General features: G+C 31.8%; 1 protein-coding gene across 1 annotated transcript in view; it reads left to right on the top strand.

The window, feature by feature from the left end:
* Positions 1-1,111: 1,111 nt before the first annotated feature.
* Positions 1,112-17,687, top strand: part of MS3_00008530 (uncharacterized protein) — a 53,462-nt gene continuing 36,886 nt past the window's right edge. Inside the window, exon 1 of the mRNA XM_051216860.1 lies at positions 1,112-2,843. Within this exon, the coding sequence (XP_051065480.1) occupies positions 1,233-2,843 (1,611 nt within the window). The 5' untranslated portion in view covers positions 1,112-1,232. The remainder of the gene's footprint in view (positions 2,844-17,687) is intronic.

Raw genomic sequence — 17,687 nt, 5'->3', positions numbered from 1 at the left:
TTGACTACCTCCAACCATCATCTAATCTCAACATGTTAACGTGGTTTATAAGTGATATATATATATATATATATATATATATATCCTTAAATAATAAAAAGTCATTTATATCTGGTTCTAGAAATTTGTTGTTGTCTTGTCATTTTACTATCCACAGACTTATGAAATCATATGAGAATTGATTGTAATTCACATAAATAATCTTATCTTTATCCTATATAATACGGCATTGACTATGCAACTCAGGTTCTATCTCCTTATCTTGCATTACTCATTCAATGAACAATTATCATTATTAAGTTAATTTGTAATAAGGCGTAAGATCTTTATAGAAAAAATATAAAAAAACAAGCAAAACTATCAAATGCTGATTAGTAAGCAGCCAAACTCCAGTCTTCTAAAGTTTGCTGAAGCAGTTGCTAACAGACGTCAAAAACCTGATTTATGTGTTCAAAAGGAGATGGTTATTAATCTTTCCTTGCCTTGGTGACTAATATTCCTTCGCTGTACCTCAATATGCTTTTTTTCCTTTTTCTTTAAACACTTTCTTGCACTTATCACATCCTTGAGCTTTATTCCAACTATCTTCCAAATTATTAGTCTTAATTTATCAACTGAACTCTACTCATTTTATTCCTATATCAATGTTTACTTGTTCCTAGCCGTTTGAACTGTTGTCACAATATTCTTTTACATAAGGTATATATTTACAATATTCACTCTATTAAATTTATTTACACCCTTGCTATACTATACGAATATGTCTTCAATATAACTTCCAATCAAACTCTTTCATGTAAGTCATTTAAACCTATTATGTAATTATGATTCTTAAATATCACAGGTTGTAAGCAGCTGACGAGAACCAACGAAATCAAAAAATAAATCCATGCTATTCTGCTAGAATGTTTATTCTTTCATTATAATAACCTGATTGGTTATGGGATATATGGGAGAAAAATATTTCATGTCATTCTATTGGTCTATTTTTAGGGATCAAATCACAAATCAGTACCATTTTTTATTTTATATTATCGACTTAAAATGTGACATTTTTATGAAAATGATAATGAGTTTCTTTGTTTTTTTTTCGTTGTTGTTGTCAATATTAAGCTATCAAATGTTAATTCTTAGTCTCTTTAATAAAACGAGTACAACTTTAATGATCAATTACTGATTAAACCCATTTCATTCCTATAAACCATCATAGTAAAAAAGAAGAGAAAACAATCATGAAAGATGATTCACAAGATTTAAATACTACTTATATAGAAACTGATAATCATGTATATAAAACATTATCAACAATAAAAAGAAGGAACAAAAAATATCGATTTGATCCATTTTGGAAAAAATCAATCAATGATTCACAATCATCTCTTCCATATTATTATTCTCATACAAGATCAAGTTATTCATCAAATGAACCAATTCAAATGAAATCAGAAAGTAATCCAAGAGTTTCAATAAATCATGAATTATTGATGAAATCAAATAAAATGAGATCAACATCTGTTATATTATCACCTATAACAAAACATAATGAAATAACAACAATAAATGAACCATTAGTAGTTGTAAAATATGAAAAACAATCACCTATACATAATTTCGAAAACATTCATCCTATTGAAGATAATCAACTTGATAAACATCATGATTATTATCATCATTGTCATGATCGTGATCATTATCATTATCATCATCATCATGGTGATCCTCAACAATCAATCCATTCATGGAGTAATAAAATGAAACATAATTGGAGATCAGAACCATCTAGTTTATTTTTGAATTTGAAACATAAAGATACTTTTGAAAATGTTCATCATTCAATGAATTATCAATTAAATGAACAGATTTATAATCATTCATTCAATCATTCAAATATTCCTTATTTACCAATATTATATAATAGTTTAGATAAAATTCATCATAGAACATTTAATTCCATCAATAAATTATATCATACTCATAATCAATATACTACTAATGATGAAACCTTAGATAATCATAAAAATCAAAATTCTAATTTGCATTTATCAAATATTCATTATCAATCTCTTCATAATAATAATAATAATAATAATAATAATAATAATAATAATATACCCAAATCATATTATAATCAATCATTATCAACACATAATAATAATAATAATAATAATATTGATTTATCGAATTGTAAACAATCAATAACCGAACCATTAATTAAATCAATAATAAATGATCCATTAAATACTAAACAAGATCATATCAATTATGAATTATCATCTATACCATTGAACTCACAATTATCTACAATGAAGTTATTCAATAATAATAATAATAATAATAATAATAATAATAATAATAATCAATCAAAACGTGCATTAATTAATGTTGGCGGTATTAAACATGAAATATTATGGCATATTGTTGATCGTTATCCAAATACAAGATTAGGTAAATTACATCATGTAACTAATTTACAAGAATTATTAAATTTATGCGATGATTATGATCCTATTAATAAAGAATATTATTTTGATCGTAATCCAATTATATTTTCAATGATATTGAATTTTTATCGATCTAAAAAATTACATTATAATGATATGATTTGTGTAATGGATTTTAAAGATGAATTAATTTATTGGGGTGTTAATGAAAGTTTTATCAAAGCATGTTGTTCACATCGTTATCATCAACAAAAAGATTTAATTGAAGATGAAGTTAAAAAAGAAGAAAATTGTCTAAGACAAACAACAACTATTGATGAATTTGGTTCTGGTTGTTATGCAAATTTAAAAAGACAAGGATGGAATTTATTAGAGAAACCGCATACATCTAAAGCTGCTAGGGTAGGATTTATTTATTTTTGATGTTATTGTTGATTATAGTTATATGTCAGCATAGATATTGAAAAGAGGATATTTTTAATTTTTATATATAATTATCAGTATAGAGTTGTGGAGATTGTTGAATTTTGATCGAGATCATCAATCGATCATAGACAGATCACTATCAAAAACCAGTATGGGATTTCTCAGCAGTGTGCATTCACTATCTCGCACGCAAGAACTGAACCTAGGACTTTCGGTCTCAAGTGCGATCGTCTTCTATTATATTTTGTGAGTAACTGCCTCACATCTGGCATGGATCAACTTCACTGGTCATGGCCTCTCACTAGAACTCCGAGAATTCCCTCTCCAAGTTAGTCACTAGTGAGCACTGGATCATTTCCAGTTTATGGTTGTCGAGATTGTTGAATTGTATTGAATTTATGAATCGATCAACGTAAGACCATCATTGAAAACCTAGAAGGGCTGAACGGCCGTTTCGCCCTAGTATGGAAATTCTCAACAATGCTCATCCAATTATTATATATAAATTACTGCATGTCAAGTTAAACAGATTTATTCACAAATGCATTTTTCACGTGTGGCTAAAATTGGAATCCAGGATATGTATTCTGTTCTGATTACAACTAATTTAATGTATGTATCTTAAGTTATGTGTTGATCTTCACATTAGGACTCGGTTCCGGTACTTAAAGTACTTCTTATTAATACAAACAGTTCAGGTAGCTATCAGTTTGTTTAACGCATGGGAACCTAACTGTAAAAGTTTATATTATCTTGTGGGTAATATTCATATATACTCTAGATGTGATGAACTAGTTTACTTGAATTCGAATGTTAGACAGAATGAAAAACACAAGTGAGGCATCCACCATTCATAATACTGTATCGTATCCTATATATATATATATATATATATATATATATAAGTGACTGACGGAATGCATACTCATCCAATTCCCAGAACCAACAATTCATTGAATAAATGATATTTCATGCGATTTTATTTAAGCAACAAACAGCGTGTACATCACTTTACAATATCAGTCTGATCTTTTGTGAACAAAAACATAGATTTCATAGTTATACAATATATTAATAAGTGAGTGATTTCATAGTCTATAAGTTTTCTTTACATTTACATTATTTATTAAGACAGTCATACAAATTAGTAATTACACAAATTTACAATTGATCGATCACTGTGTGGTGATCGATGTCATGTATGTCAGGTCCTTCTTAGTGCTGGTCGAATTCTATCGATGAAGTTGCAATGGTGTCACCTATTTAGGTGACCCGACATTCCGTGCACTATGTTGAGATAAGATAGTGGTTGGAGGTAGTCAACAAGAAACATTAAATCTAAACTTCGAACGAGTTGGTTCTCATCAGGCAGACATACTTGTAACTTTGACAAAAGTGATACGTTCTAATAAAATTCAATCGTTACAACTCAATTCTACAATCTGCGATTTTACTAATGATTACGTGCACACATTGCTAATAAGTGCCAACACCAATAAATCTAGGCTACACAAGTTTCTTTGCCCCTATCTTCAACCACTTAATAAAATTCATCGTCAGAATACAATTAAATATCAAAATGAGCAAATAACATACTGAACTAATTCATAATCCTATTATTGATCGCTTTCTATTTGAGAAAAAACAAACAAGTAACTGAATGATTTTCACTCTAATCCATATAAAAGGTGTTATATGTATAAACAAATCGTTTTAGATTAACTGAAAATAAAAATATTTTTTCTTTGAATATTGAATACCTTTAGTTCAAGAGATAATTTACTTCCTTACGTACGCCTGTTACTCCCAGTGGAGCATAGGCCATCAACCAGCATTCTCCAACTCACTCTGTCCTGAGCCATCCTTTTTAGTTCTATCCAACTGTTGTTCATGCTTCTCATTTCTGTCTCCATTTCTCAGCATAACCTGTTTTTTAGTTTTCCTTTTTTTGATCATAAGGATTCTAAGTGATATCTTACCTTGTGATACACTTAAATGTTTTCCTCAATATGTGTCTTATTCTATTTCTTCGTCTACAAACAAGTTGAAAAACAAGTGCATATCTATACATGATTTCTTTCTTTTTCTCCATAATATACATAGATCATACATTTATTTTTCTAATTTAAACTTACTTTAATTCTCTATAATCTTTCTCTTTTTTTTATTCATCCACATACTACTGATTAAATAAGTTTTTATTCAGTAATCTATTGTTATTCTGTATTTTATTTTTGTATATTTTATATAATAAACCTAGATCAAACTAGTTTCACTCATCTTATTATAGAGGACATTCAATCTTTGCTTTTAAGGATTTGCATAAATTTATTACAACACAAAAGTCAGAAGAAGAAAAAAGGAAGAAAAAATGGTGGAGAACAGTCGGCAACTAAAAAAAAACAAAAAAAAACAAAATAAACCACAACTCATTTATTTTAATTAATTGTATTTATTATATAGATCAGTTCGCTAGTCAGCTTATAATAAATCTTAAAATTCAACTAAAATTTATCATGGAATAATTATTGAATAGTTCTTTTATTCTAGTATAAGGAGTCATTTGAAGTGTTTTGTTCACAATACGATCAAGAATCATATCTAGAACTGTCATGTTTTATTGCAACAAGTGCTTAATATCAATTTTTAATGTTGAATAACCATCTTTTAATACAGTTGGTGTTTCTGATTGAGATCATGAACCGATTGATGTTAGACCACTGTTGGAAACCTGAAAGCAGTGGACGGCCGTTTAACAGCCGTCTAACATCAACTCTATCACCATTGGATGCTGGCTCAGTGGTTCAGTAGGTTAAGCGTTCACAAGCGAGACCGAAGGCCTTAAGTCTGAATCTTGCGAGCGGGATCTCGGATGCGCACTGCTGAGGAGTCCCACAATAGGACGAAACGGCCGTCCAGTGCTTCCAGGTTTCTAACAGTGGTCTGACATCAATCGGTTCATGATCTCAATCAAAAACTTAATAATCTCCACAACCCCTATACTAACAATTGGTATTATTCGTTCAACTCCTAATTTGGTTGAATTCCATTGTTCACTACTTCAATATTGAAAGTGTTTCTCAAAAAAATAATAAAACAATAAATAGTTCAGTACTTATTCATTCTCAATGGTTATTTATATAAACCATAAATATCAAGGTGTTTAGTTTTGTTAAGGAATAATAACAGTAATGATTGTTTCAGATTTGACATACAGAAATATTAATTAGGATGATACATTTTTTTCTTTTTTATACACTTTTCATATGTTCTTTTTTGAATTGTACCATGTAATCTCTAAGGAATAAGAACTAGTAGTCTGTCATTTCTTTCCATTTTCATAAGTATTAATAGGATGTAAATGAGATTTGGTTTTTGCTTTTTTGTTTTAAAAAAATTACACAAACAAATTCAGTAGAATGTATGATTTATAATAATACTTTAAAGAGTATTTTGATGTGTACTACTAATGTCGACAAATATAGGTAGTATGTATTATCAATGGAAAGTGAAGTGTCTGACGGCAGAAGATTGAGAAGAAATTGAAAAGAAGTGATTAAGAATAGAGAATGATTGATATGGAAACAAAAGAACAATAAAGTCTAAGATAATTGTTGGATATTTTGTAAATGAAGTATTTACTGTATGGTTGTCAGATTTTATCAAGATATTCTATAATGTATGGAAATACATTTGGTTGTCTTCATTTGTATTCTCATTCACTATAGTATGATAATGGTAGGAGATTTTATTTTCCTTAGTCATTTACAGATAATGTTATTATTATGTATACACAAAGAAGGATTATTATTTGCAGGTTATTAAAATATAAAATGTAACTGTAAAACTATTTTTGTGCAAACTGGTGACTAAATTTGAGAGCGAATTGTCGGAGTTTTGGACTTGGTTCTTGAACCAATCCATAAACTCATTTAATTGGTAAATTTAAAAAAATTATGAAAATAAAGGTGAAGGTTTTATAAATGATATGATGTTATGACTTGTTCATCAGAATATCAGGTGAATTGTAACGCTATACTAAATTCAATTAGTGAACTCATATAGTTACTTCTTAATTACTTACTCACTTACGCCTATTACTCCCAATGGAGCATAGGCCTGGTCTTTCTCTTTTCCTTTGGCCTTAAGGATTCCGTGTGAGGGCTTGTCTTGTGACGCAGTTGGGTGCTTTCCACAATGTGTGTCCTATCCACTTCCATTACTTCTTCCTGATTTCTTCCTCCACCGAGATCTGGTTTGTTCTTTCCCACAGTTGGTTGTTGCTAATAATGTCTGGCCAACGGATCCGAAGTATTTTGTGTAGACAACTGTTAACAAACACCTGTATCTTCTGGATGATGGCTTTCGTAGTTCTCCAGGTTTCTGCTCCATACAGTAGAACTGTTTTGACATTTATATTGAAAATCCTGACCTTGGTGTTGGTTGACAGTTGTTTCGAGTTCCAGATGTTCTTCAGTTGTAAATATGCTGCTCTTGCTTTACCGATTCGCGCTTTCACATATGATTCAGATTCTCCGTGTTCATCGATGATGCTGCCCAAATATGTAAACGTTTTCACATCTTCCAAATCTCCTCCGTCAATTGTGATTGAACTGGTGCATGCTGTGTTGTATCGGAGAATCTTGCTTTTCCCTTTGTGTATATTGAGACCTACTGCTGCTGAGGCTGCTGCTATACTGGTCGTTTTCTACTGCATTTGTTGTTGCATTTGCGATAGGAGGGCCAGATCATCTGCGAAGTCTAGATCGTCCAGCTGCATAGTTACTTCTTAATACTGTGCTTTTATTACCTTTGACTTAGCCTCACTATTAAGGAAACCAAGAGGGATAAACTTGGTCTGTGAAGAATATATATTACGGGAAAATAATACCCTTTGTACAATGTCTTACACCAGTGACTAGTAATTATGTAGTGAAGGAGAACACAGGTGAGTACAACCGAATATATTTAGTACAAAATTACAGAGTTACTTGCTAAAATAGAAAAACCATACTATTATACTTAATTTGCAAAATGTTCAATAATTGTCTCGAACTTGGTTGTTCTTGCAATTCCATACTAATTGCTTTCTATTCCCGCTCTTCCTTTCTTGATCTTCCCCATCTTCTGCTGCCAGACATTACATTCCTAACTCGCGTCATAAACTACATATATCAATATAAGTAGCACTCACCACAATTATATTTAAATAACTATAAATTGAAAATGACCTTTATATTGAATAAGTGTCAGAACAAAGGGATACTAGGGGATGACATAAACCAAGACGTCATCCGTTCATGATATTACTGACAATTGATTTGTTACATGTTGATTAGTATAGACTGCCTGGTTGAAGTTAGTGTGATGACCAGTGGTTGGAGACATTGATCGTCAATGCTCCAAATCAGTTATAGTGGCACATACATATTCGTTTGTCAGATTCTTAATATTAAGTTCTAATATCTCCTTAAAATATCTTTTCATTTCGTCTTCTCTCAAACCATATTCTCAATGTTTGATCTTTCTCATAAACTTTATAATTATAATCATTTTGATTCTACCTAGTACTCATCTTGTTAATTCCATCGATCGTTGTGATTATGTAGACTGCCACTGATAGTTGACTTACCTATCATACCCTCAGTGAAAACTAACATTCTCAGATGCATTACAGTATGAAGATCATCAATGGACACTATTTTAAATCAAGTTATTCAATACTTCTCGCTTTTTCACTGATCGTTCATTTGATATGAGAACAATCCTCACGAATTACACTCCTTAAAAAAATTAAATTCAATTATAATCATTTATTTCACTCAATAGATGATTTACACTGATGATTTACACCGTTGAGGAGTCACTAATGTAACTAACTAGTTGTTGATCTCTCAGTCTTATAAGAGGCCTGTACTGACTCAAGTATCTTGTAGTGTCCTTTGATATGTTAAGCTCACACAGCTAGAATAAGTTTTGTAAGCTTAACATATCAACGGACACTAAGAGCTGAGCGACAAAGTTGTAGATTGTGAAACCTAGTGGATGAGAGTTGAATCCATCTTGGGAGCCCCACTGCCCTCATCGCTACAGGTATACTTTAGCAAAGAGTGCTAATTAGAACAAGACGTAAATTACGGGTTTCCTCCCGGCTACTTCCAACAGCTAGCACTAGATTATTTTCAAGAATATCGACAATTAACTTTACTTAGATCCAAAAAATGAACATCAGATTACAGTCAATCAATTAAAATGCCACACTATAATTCCTGTAAATATGTAACATATTTACATGTTCATTGTCGAAGGTACATTGATTTTCTACGAACAGCAATAATTAACTTAAATCTAAAAAGGTAATTTTGATTAATAGTTAGAACAATGTCCGTTACGATCAAAATGTTTTAGCAAACAGTCAGGAATTACACACAGGGATGTAACAGTGATTCAATAATTTTTGGTTTTTTCGGTGGCTCTTCAAGATCATTGTGTAATGTGAACTAAAATGTTGATTCGTTCAAACCTAAGATTATAGTGACTTTTATTTTTAGATAACATGAGCGCTTTTTTTACAACAAAGTAATTTCATGATATTTTTACGTTGTTTGGAATATAAAATATACAATGGTATTCACGAGAGACTTAGTTATTGTTCTTTTGGTAAAACTCCATTTATTTTAGGAAAAATATGTTCACATGTTATCTCATCTTACCAGTCAAGAATAGTAATAGCAACTCAACTACTTTTATCTTGTAAGCAATGATGGATAGTAGCTAGCAGTGGGATTCAGGACGCGCGTTTCGTCCTATTTGGGACTCGTCAGCTGGATGCACCTGCATCTCAGGGTTGATGGTGTTTGAAGCGAGTGGTACTGTGTTCGAGTCCCAGGGTGAACATCAACTCTCTGAGGTGCAGGTACATCCAACTGACGAGTCCCAAATAGGACAAAACGCGCGTCCTGGATTCCACTGCTAACCACTATCCATCATTGCTTACAAAAAGCTTGTGAATTAAGGCATTATTGAGGCATACGCACAGTATGCACATATGCCAATAACAGACTGATCAATAGCGGTCTAAACGTCAATGGGAAGGTACAAGCCAAACAATACCAAGTGTACTTTTATCTTGTTTAAATGTTTTGTTGTAAATTTTCAAATATTGAAAAAAATTTAGGAAAGATTGAATAACTGTTTCGTCCTATTAGGTACTTCTTGAAAGTGTATACCTATAAAAATATTGCTGATAAAACTAAATGATTATTCATTTGTATCACGAACAGAGTAAAGGTAGGAATCTATAGACTGATGCATTACAACTCAGTAATAACTCAGTTCGGATGTATGATTCAGTGTGATGGTTTGGATCGCCACTATTGAAAAAGTCTTGGTATAATGTGTTTATCTACCTAGAGTCAGTTTGTAACCTAAGTTTTAATTTAGATAATCTCCAAAACCCCATAATTTTAAGAATAGGGATGTAGTTTAACAATATCAAGATAGCTTCGTTCTAGTATGGGATTCCTCATTGGTGCTTATCAACGATCTGATCGAGGAACAAAACAATCAGACCATGAAATTTATTAAATTTCCATAAAACCCGTATACTAATAATAATCATACGCACCCTAGTGTCTAGTTTCATGATCCTGTTTCTCAAGTTTCGTTATGAAGTCGTGAACATTGGAGTTATACCATGTTAGATATAAGATATTCACCGCATGTAATGGAAAGTGATTACACAATATTGCGGAGTGATTGAAATTAGACATGTACACCACTGGATTTCAGTTTAATAGTGTACAGACTAGGTTCCAATGTGAGACTGTAGATCCTAAAATCGAGATAATGTTATTGACTTTAAAATGATACAGAAGCTTTAAAGCTTAGGTTAAAGCATTTTCTAGTCTGGACAGTTTGACTCAAACTTGTACTTATGTCATATGTCCAGAATAGCAATGTCATTTTAGCGATTAGAAAATATTACATCACAAACATAAATATGTTTAGAATATATTTCGTTTAGAAAAGTTATCAATCTGTTTTAATGATTTTAAGATGAATAGGCTATAGATCTATAGACTCTGGTAAATCCATATTCTTCAAAAACTGATAATAAATTCCATTGATTGGCAATAAAAAAATAAAGAAATTTCTTTCATACCGTTCGCTTCTAGATCATATGTGTAGCATGGTCAGTACTGTTAATCTCCCTATGTTCATATGTTTGTGAAAGAGACTAACTTTTGACTTAATATTAACTCAAAGAATAAAGTAAACAGCTAATGTTGTAACTTTAGGACAAGAGAAATGTTGTATAAAAATTTCCCATATAGACCAATTAAACTAATAAACAAACCTAAGAAATAATAGACAGATTTTCGGTACAAACTAACCTTAACTAGTGAAATGTTGAAAGTCAGGAAAGGATTATTTGATTACTTAGCCATGTTTATCTGACCCTGTAAGTCTAGATTGAATTCTGTAGATCACGTTTTCCTTTAGCCACTTCAGATTTAAACACAGTGTACGCATTGATGAGTTATTTAGGCTAATAACTTCACCGTAACACAATCGATGGGATTCGACTAGTAGTAATGGATTAGACAAACATGACATAAGTCACTATCCGGTGACTAGTCAGTTGTGAATATATCAATCTTACAGGAGATCAGTATGACTTCAATTCAAATCTGAGAGAGAACATCCGTCCCTTCAAGAAAACAGGTATACCTTCCTGATGAGTGTCAAATAGCATAAAACCCAGGCTAAACGATGCGTCCTATTGAATACCTCCAAGCGTGTAACCAATCCAAGAAGCACCCTACATTCTTTCCGTTCTAGCCAAGGACTCACAACACTGTATACACACATACACCTCTACATACATGTGATACATCCACATTCAACATTAAACGTAATTAAGTGATTGATTGAATAATTTAAAAACTTTTCTTCGATTTTTCAAAGGTATCAATAACTAAACTGTTATAACTTGTGGCCTTAGGTCCTATTAATATATAACATAAAGATACCACCAATTAGAGAACAATGATTTATCGACCTGACCAATGACGCGTAAATTCGTACGTGCAGTCTAGACTCCTACCGTTCCTTCTGCCGGTTAAGTTCAGAACACCAATCTCAGTCTCCGTGATATAAATTATTTATTTTAAACATACTGGGTCTATATAAAAACTAAACAGACCATATCGAACCATAAAATAGAAAATAACATTGGTACAATATCTAGCCAAAAGTGATTGTGAATGTGAGAGACACCAATTAATAAACTGGGTATAACTGAAGAATGTTAAATTGTATAATAATTGTCCATGGGTCAAAGTAAAGCTTATAACAAGATGAACATGAATATGTATGGTTTAGTTATATACTTACTTACTTACTTACTTACTTACTTACTTACTTACTTACTTACTTACTTACTTACTTACTTACTTACAACCGTTACTCTCAATGGAACATAGGTCTCCGACCAGAATTCTCCAACCCCCTACGTCCTGAGCCTTCCTTTCTAATTCTGTTCCATTGTTGTTCATTCTTCTCATGTCTGTCTCCATTTATCGGTGTAATCTGTTCTTTGGTCTTCCTCTCCTCCGTTGACCTTGACCATTTCCAATGAGAGCTTGACTTATGACGCAGTTGAATGATTTCCTCAATATATATCCTATCCACTTTCAGCACTTCTTCCTGATTTTTTCCTTTACTAAAATCTTGTTTATTCTCTCTCTCCCACAATTTAATTAATTATCAATTATACATGTATATATATATATATATATATATATATATATATATATATATATCATATTAGTTCCTAATTAGTTCTCAAGTGTTACCATTCATAATTCTTGTCGAAATATAACATAAACTACAAACAATGAGACTAAACTTATCACACGTTATAAAACCTGTTCTCATTTTATTTATTTATGTATTATGATATAAAGTAATTTTAATCTCTATGCAATGCAATTTATGATCCATTTACAAATGAATAACAAAACAACATTAAACAAATAAGAAATGAATTTATTATTAATATTATTATTATTATTGCTATTTTAGACTGATTAAATGATGGTTGAGTTTTCATTATAATCAAATTAAATTGGTACTTTCTTTGGTTGGTTTAAAATTTTGTTCAGGTTACCAAAAAATAAACAAACAAACAAGCCAATCAGACAAACAGGAAAACTTATCGTGACTATTAGAAAGAGGAAAAATATTTTATGTATATTTATATATGATTTTATTGATAAACAAATTATTTATTTTAAATGAATATCTAGGAGAGGGGTGGGTGGTGATGATCGTGATGGTGGTGGTGGTGGTGGTGGTGGTGGTGGTGGAAAATGTATTTCTTTTTCAAACTTTATTCCATTTTAAAGATTAATTAATAATATCCATTTGATAATGAATATTTCAACTTATTACTTAAATTATCAAGTGATAGGTATGATATAATTTAATTTAAATGAACAGACAATTTTGCTGGGTTTTTTTTTGTTTTTGTTTTTTTTTTAGATATAAATTTCAATGGTCAAATTCATAACCATTTTATTTAATAGTTGAAATAACTACAATTAGTTGATTAGAATAAGATGTTTATATATAAAAATATCGATTTTGAAGTTTTATTTAATAATTTTTCTATTAAAATATTATTAAGTTAATCTATGTTCAATATTAGTTCCTTATGAATAGTTTATATCGCTGACTTTCTGTTTACTGTATATATATATACTCATGAGGTCAGCTATTCAAATTACTACAATATCCACAAAAACCCTTCTAGTACTAAACAACATATGCTAACTAGTGAATGGTTTCAACAGGTATTTCCTGAAGTTCTAGTGAGAAGTAGTGACCAGTGGAGTTCAGTATACAAATGCTTTAATATGTAAAGAATATTGAATAATTATGCAAACGTTACTGATTAATAATAAGCCATTTAAGTCATTTATCAGCTTGTACAGGCTTTAAACAATAATGAATAATATCTCCCTTGATTTGCTTTTTATTAGTGTATAATTACTTGGCAACAGTTGTAATAATAGAAGAGATTTTCTGGAAATTATAGTAATTTCAATAGGTCAGTGACTACAGAATATACTGATACCTCCATAACCGTTGTATAAGATAGCGACTATATAGACTATGTAGCTGAGTGAATAACGCTTAAAGTGTTTAAAGCGAAAAGTATTGAGTTTATGTCTCAATGTCATCATCAATACACCATGATCCAGTTACATCTAGCTGATGGGTTTTAAGTAGCATGAATATGTACTTTAGACTCCACTAATAATGAACTACCAAATATAATAATACAAATGATTTGTTTGAAGGTATTCTGTTTCCAGAAAAGTAACAATTATAATAATAGAAGAGGTTTTGTGGAGGTTGTGGTAAATTCATTAGTTGAGATCATGAGTCAATTGAAGGTAGACCACCATGGAAAATTTGGAAGCATTGAAAGGTCGTTTCGTCCTATTGTAGGACTCCTCTAACTTTAATTAACTCATGATCTCAACTATTGAAATTACTACAATCTCCACAAAACCCCTTCTGATACTAATCAACATATGCTCACTAGTGACTGATTTCAAGAGGTATTTCCTGGAGTCCTAGTGAGAAGCAGTGATCAGTGGAGTTCAACTGGGTCTGTTGTGAGATACTAACTCACTGAAGACAATGGTGGATGCGTCGCTCAATTTCGTGGATTGGTTGAAGTTAGACATTAAAACCGTTGAATGCCGGTTGGCTCAGTGGTCTATAGGTTTAGGGTTTGCGCAGGAGATTGATAAGTCCTGTGTTCAAATACCGCGGTAAGTGGGGTCATGGTTGAGCACTAGTGAAGAGTTCCACAATAGGAAGGAACAGCCACCCAGTGCTTGCAGGTTTTCCATGGTGATCTAGCTTCAATTAACTAATGATCTCAACCATCAAAATTACTACAACATCCACAGAAACCCTTCTGATATATATATATTGATTGGGAATATCTTGTTGGTAATCCATTTCAAGCAATACAAAGTCTGGTTCTTTATTTATGATATTGTGTAAGTATAACTTACATGATATTTAACCTTTTTAAAATGGGGTTTTCTTAACAATTTTAAAGTAGCCACATTCTCATGGAAGACATTCGTATTAAGTCAGCCAGGCTAATATCTATCAGATTTAAATGGGTATATTTATAAATCTCTAGACTTGAATCAACCACATGAAGAAGCATTATTTTCATAGGAGGATTTAGATACATAATATTATTAAATGTGAATAAAAATATTTGGAGTATAGTGTTTATCACTTACAAGTATTCGTTTATAAATACAACTGACAGTAATATTAAATTCATGTGGTGGAGAGTTCCTAGATTTCATAGTTAATATCATTAATTGATCTAAGTGAAACAGCTTTTGCAAGCATGAAAATACTAAACAACTGCCTTGCCCTAGTATGGGATTCCTAAGCAGCAGCTGTGACCTTCCTATCAAGGATTCAAACCCAGGACTTCCAATCTGGCGACTGAATGCTTAACCTCTAGACCAACGAGTCAAGACTCAATTGGTTACAGTTTAGTTCGACTCATTTAGTAATACGATACAACCATTTTCTAATATAATTAGTAAGTAACTTGCTTTATGCTTTACATTGGCTTGACTCCACTGGTCACGACTGTTGTAACGGATGGACTGCAGGTTATGATAAGCAGTGTTTATATCGATCGATTACAGTGGACACGGGAAACACGTAGTGAACGACCTAGTGCCCTGATTGGTCCCGGTTCGCTGTCTGTCCCAGCCAGTTGAGTCAAAAACGCAAGTCACAGCCTCTGAGCTATGAATCATTGTATTTCAGACATACTCTATTTATATACCAAACAAACAAACCACATCGTACCATAAAATAGAAAACAACATTTACACAATATTTAACAAGTGAAATAAACATCGGCCAATAGGAAATGTCCATTTAACGTCCAAGGACACCATTCGACTTAGCACGATAATTATTGGTACATTCCTCTGCATACCTAACAACGACTTCTTACTAGATCTTCGGAATTATCTCTCGAAACTAGTCAGTGGCGAGTACATGGTTAGTTACTGGTTTATGCAGATTCTTTAAATTTCATAGTCACCAACTGAGTGATCTTTCTAGAATTTGACTAATAATATATTATTCTGATTAGATGATTAGCCACTCAATTATTAAATTCAGCTAGCTTTCAGAATTTTCCACAGGTCAGTGACTACAGAATATACTGATACCTCCATAACCGTTGTATAAGATAGCGACTATATAGACTATGTAGCTGAGTGAATAACGCTTAAAGTGTTTAAAGCGAAAAGTATTGAGTTTATGTCTCAATGTCATCATCAATACACCATGATCCAGTTACATCTAGCTGATGGGTTTTAAGTAGCATGAATATGTACTTTAGACTCCACTAATAATGAACTACCAAATATAATAATACAAATGATTTGTTTGAAGGTATTCTGTTTCCAGAAAAGTTAACTTAGCACAACCACAATATGTGTGTATTTTGTATGTACATGAACGCCACACTTAACACTGATTAAATGTTAAAAAAACTAAAATTTAACTATAGTACTTTGAGGTAGCTCGAGTTTGGTCGGCTCAGTGGTCCAGTTGATTAAGCGTTCGCGCGCGAGACCGAAGGCCCTGGGTTCGAATCCCGCGAGAGGGATCGTGGATGCGCACTGCTGAGGAGTCCCACAATAGGACGAAACGGCCGTCCAGTGCTTCCAGGTTTTCAATTGTAGTGGTCTAACATCAATCGGTTCATGATCTCAATCAAAAAATATTTATATATTATGTAAATAACTTCGTTAGGACTCGTCTGTTAGTCTCAACATAAATTCACAAAACAAGTCAACAATTAGTTTAAAAAATTTTGGAATTCATATCTTTCACTCATAGTTGAATTAAATTAACTTTATATGATTTACTAATTAATATTATCGATTGATTTTCTATTGTTTGTTTGAGTCTTCCCAATGATGTTTAATACTGCGATTGATCAGTCTCTTGTTAGCATATGTGCATCTTGTGCGGATCGTCTCGTTATTACCTTATTGTTAGTGACTAGCAGTGGAATCTAGGATTCACGTTTCGTCCTATTTGGGAATCGTCGGCTAGATGTACCTACATCTCAGAGATGATATTCACTCTGAGACTCGAACCTAGTACCGTTCGCTTCAAACTCCATCACGTTATCCATTTAGCTACTGAGTCCTGATAGCCACCTGCTTGTGCAATCGGGTGAAGTTTTAAACTCACTTGGCATTGCTTGCTTGTACCTTCTCATTGTTGTTTTAGGATTGCAATCGATCAATCTCTTATTCGCAGCTGACGAGTCCCAAATGGGTCGAAACTCGCGTCCTATATTCCACTGCTAGCCACCATTACAACTTTAAAGAGGGAGAATTGTATTTGTAAAATCTCAGCGAATGAATCTGAAGTAAATTCAATGTTTCATCTGATTATCTAGTCCAAGCTTTTTCAAGGAAATATTACAACTTTAGTTCTTTATAATTCATTCAATTCATTTATTATGTTTTATTCTATGAATTAATCATAATCATAAGCTATTCTTTATCAATGTACAGACATAGAGACGAAAGAAATCAAGTTATTGTCATTAATATTATTATTATCTAATGTTTATAACTATACGTACTAGTTAATGTCTGAAAATATCTAAAATAACATTTTGGTAATAATACCAAATGTAATAGTCACAAGATATCAGTAGTATCTTCCTTT

This window comes from Schistosoma haematobium, chromosome 6, assembly GCF_000699445.3.
Source record: "Schistosoma haematobium chromosome 6, whole genome shotgun sequence".
Classification (NCBI taxonomy): domain Eukaryota; kingdom Metazoa; phylum Platyhelminthes; class Trematoda; order Strigeidida; family Schistosomatidae; genus Schistosoma; species Schistosoma haematobium.
This window is presented reverse-complemented; position numbering and strand designations above follow the sequence as displayed.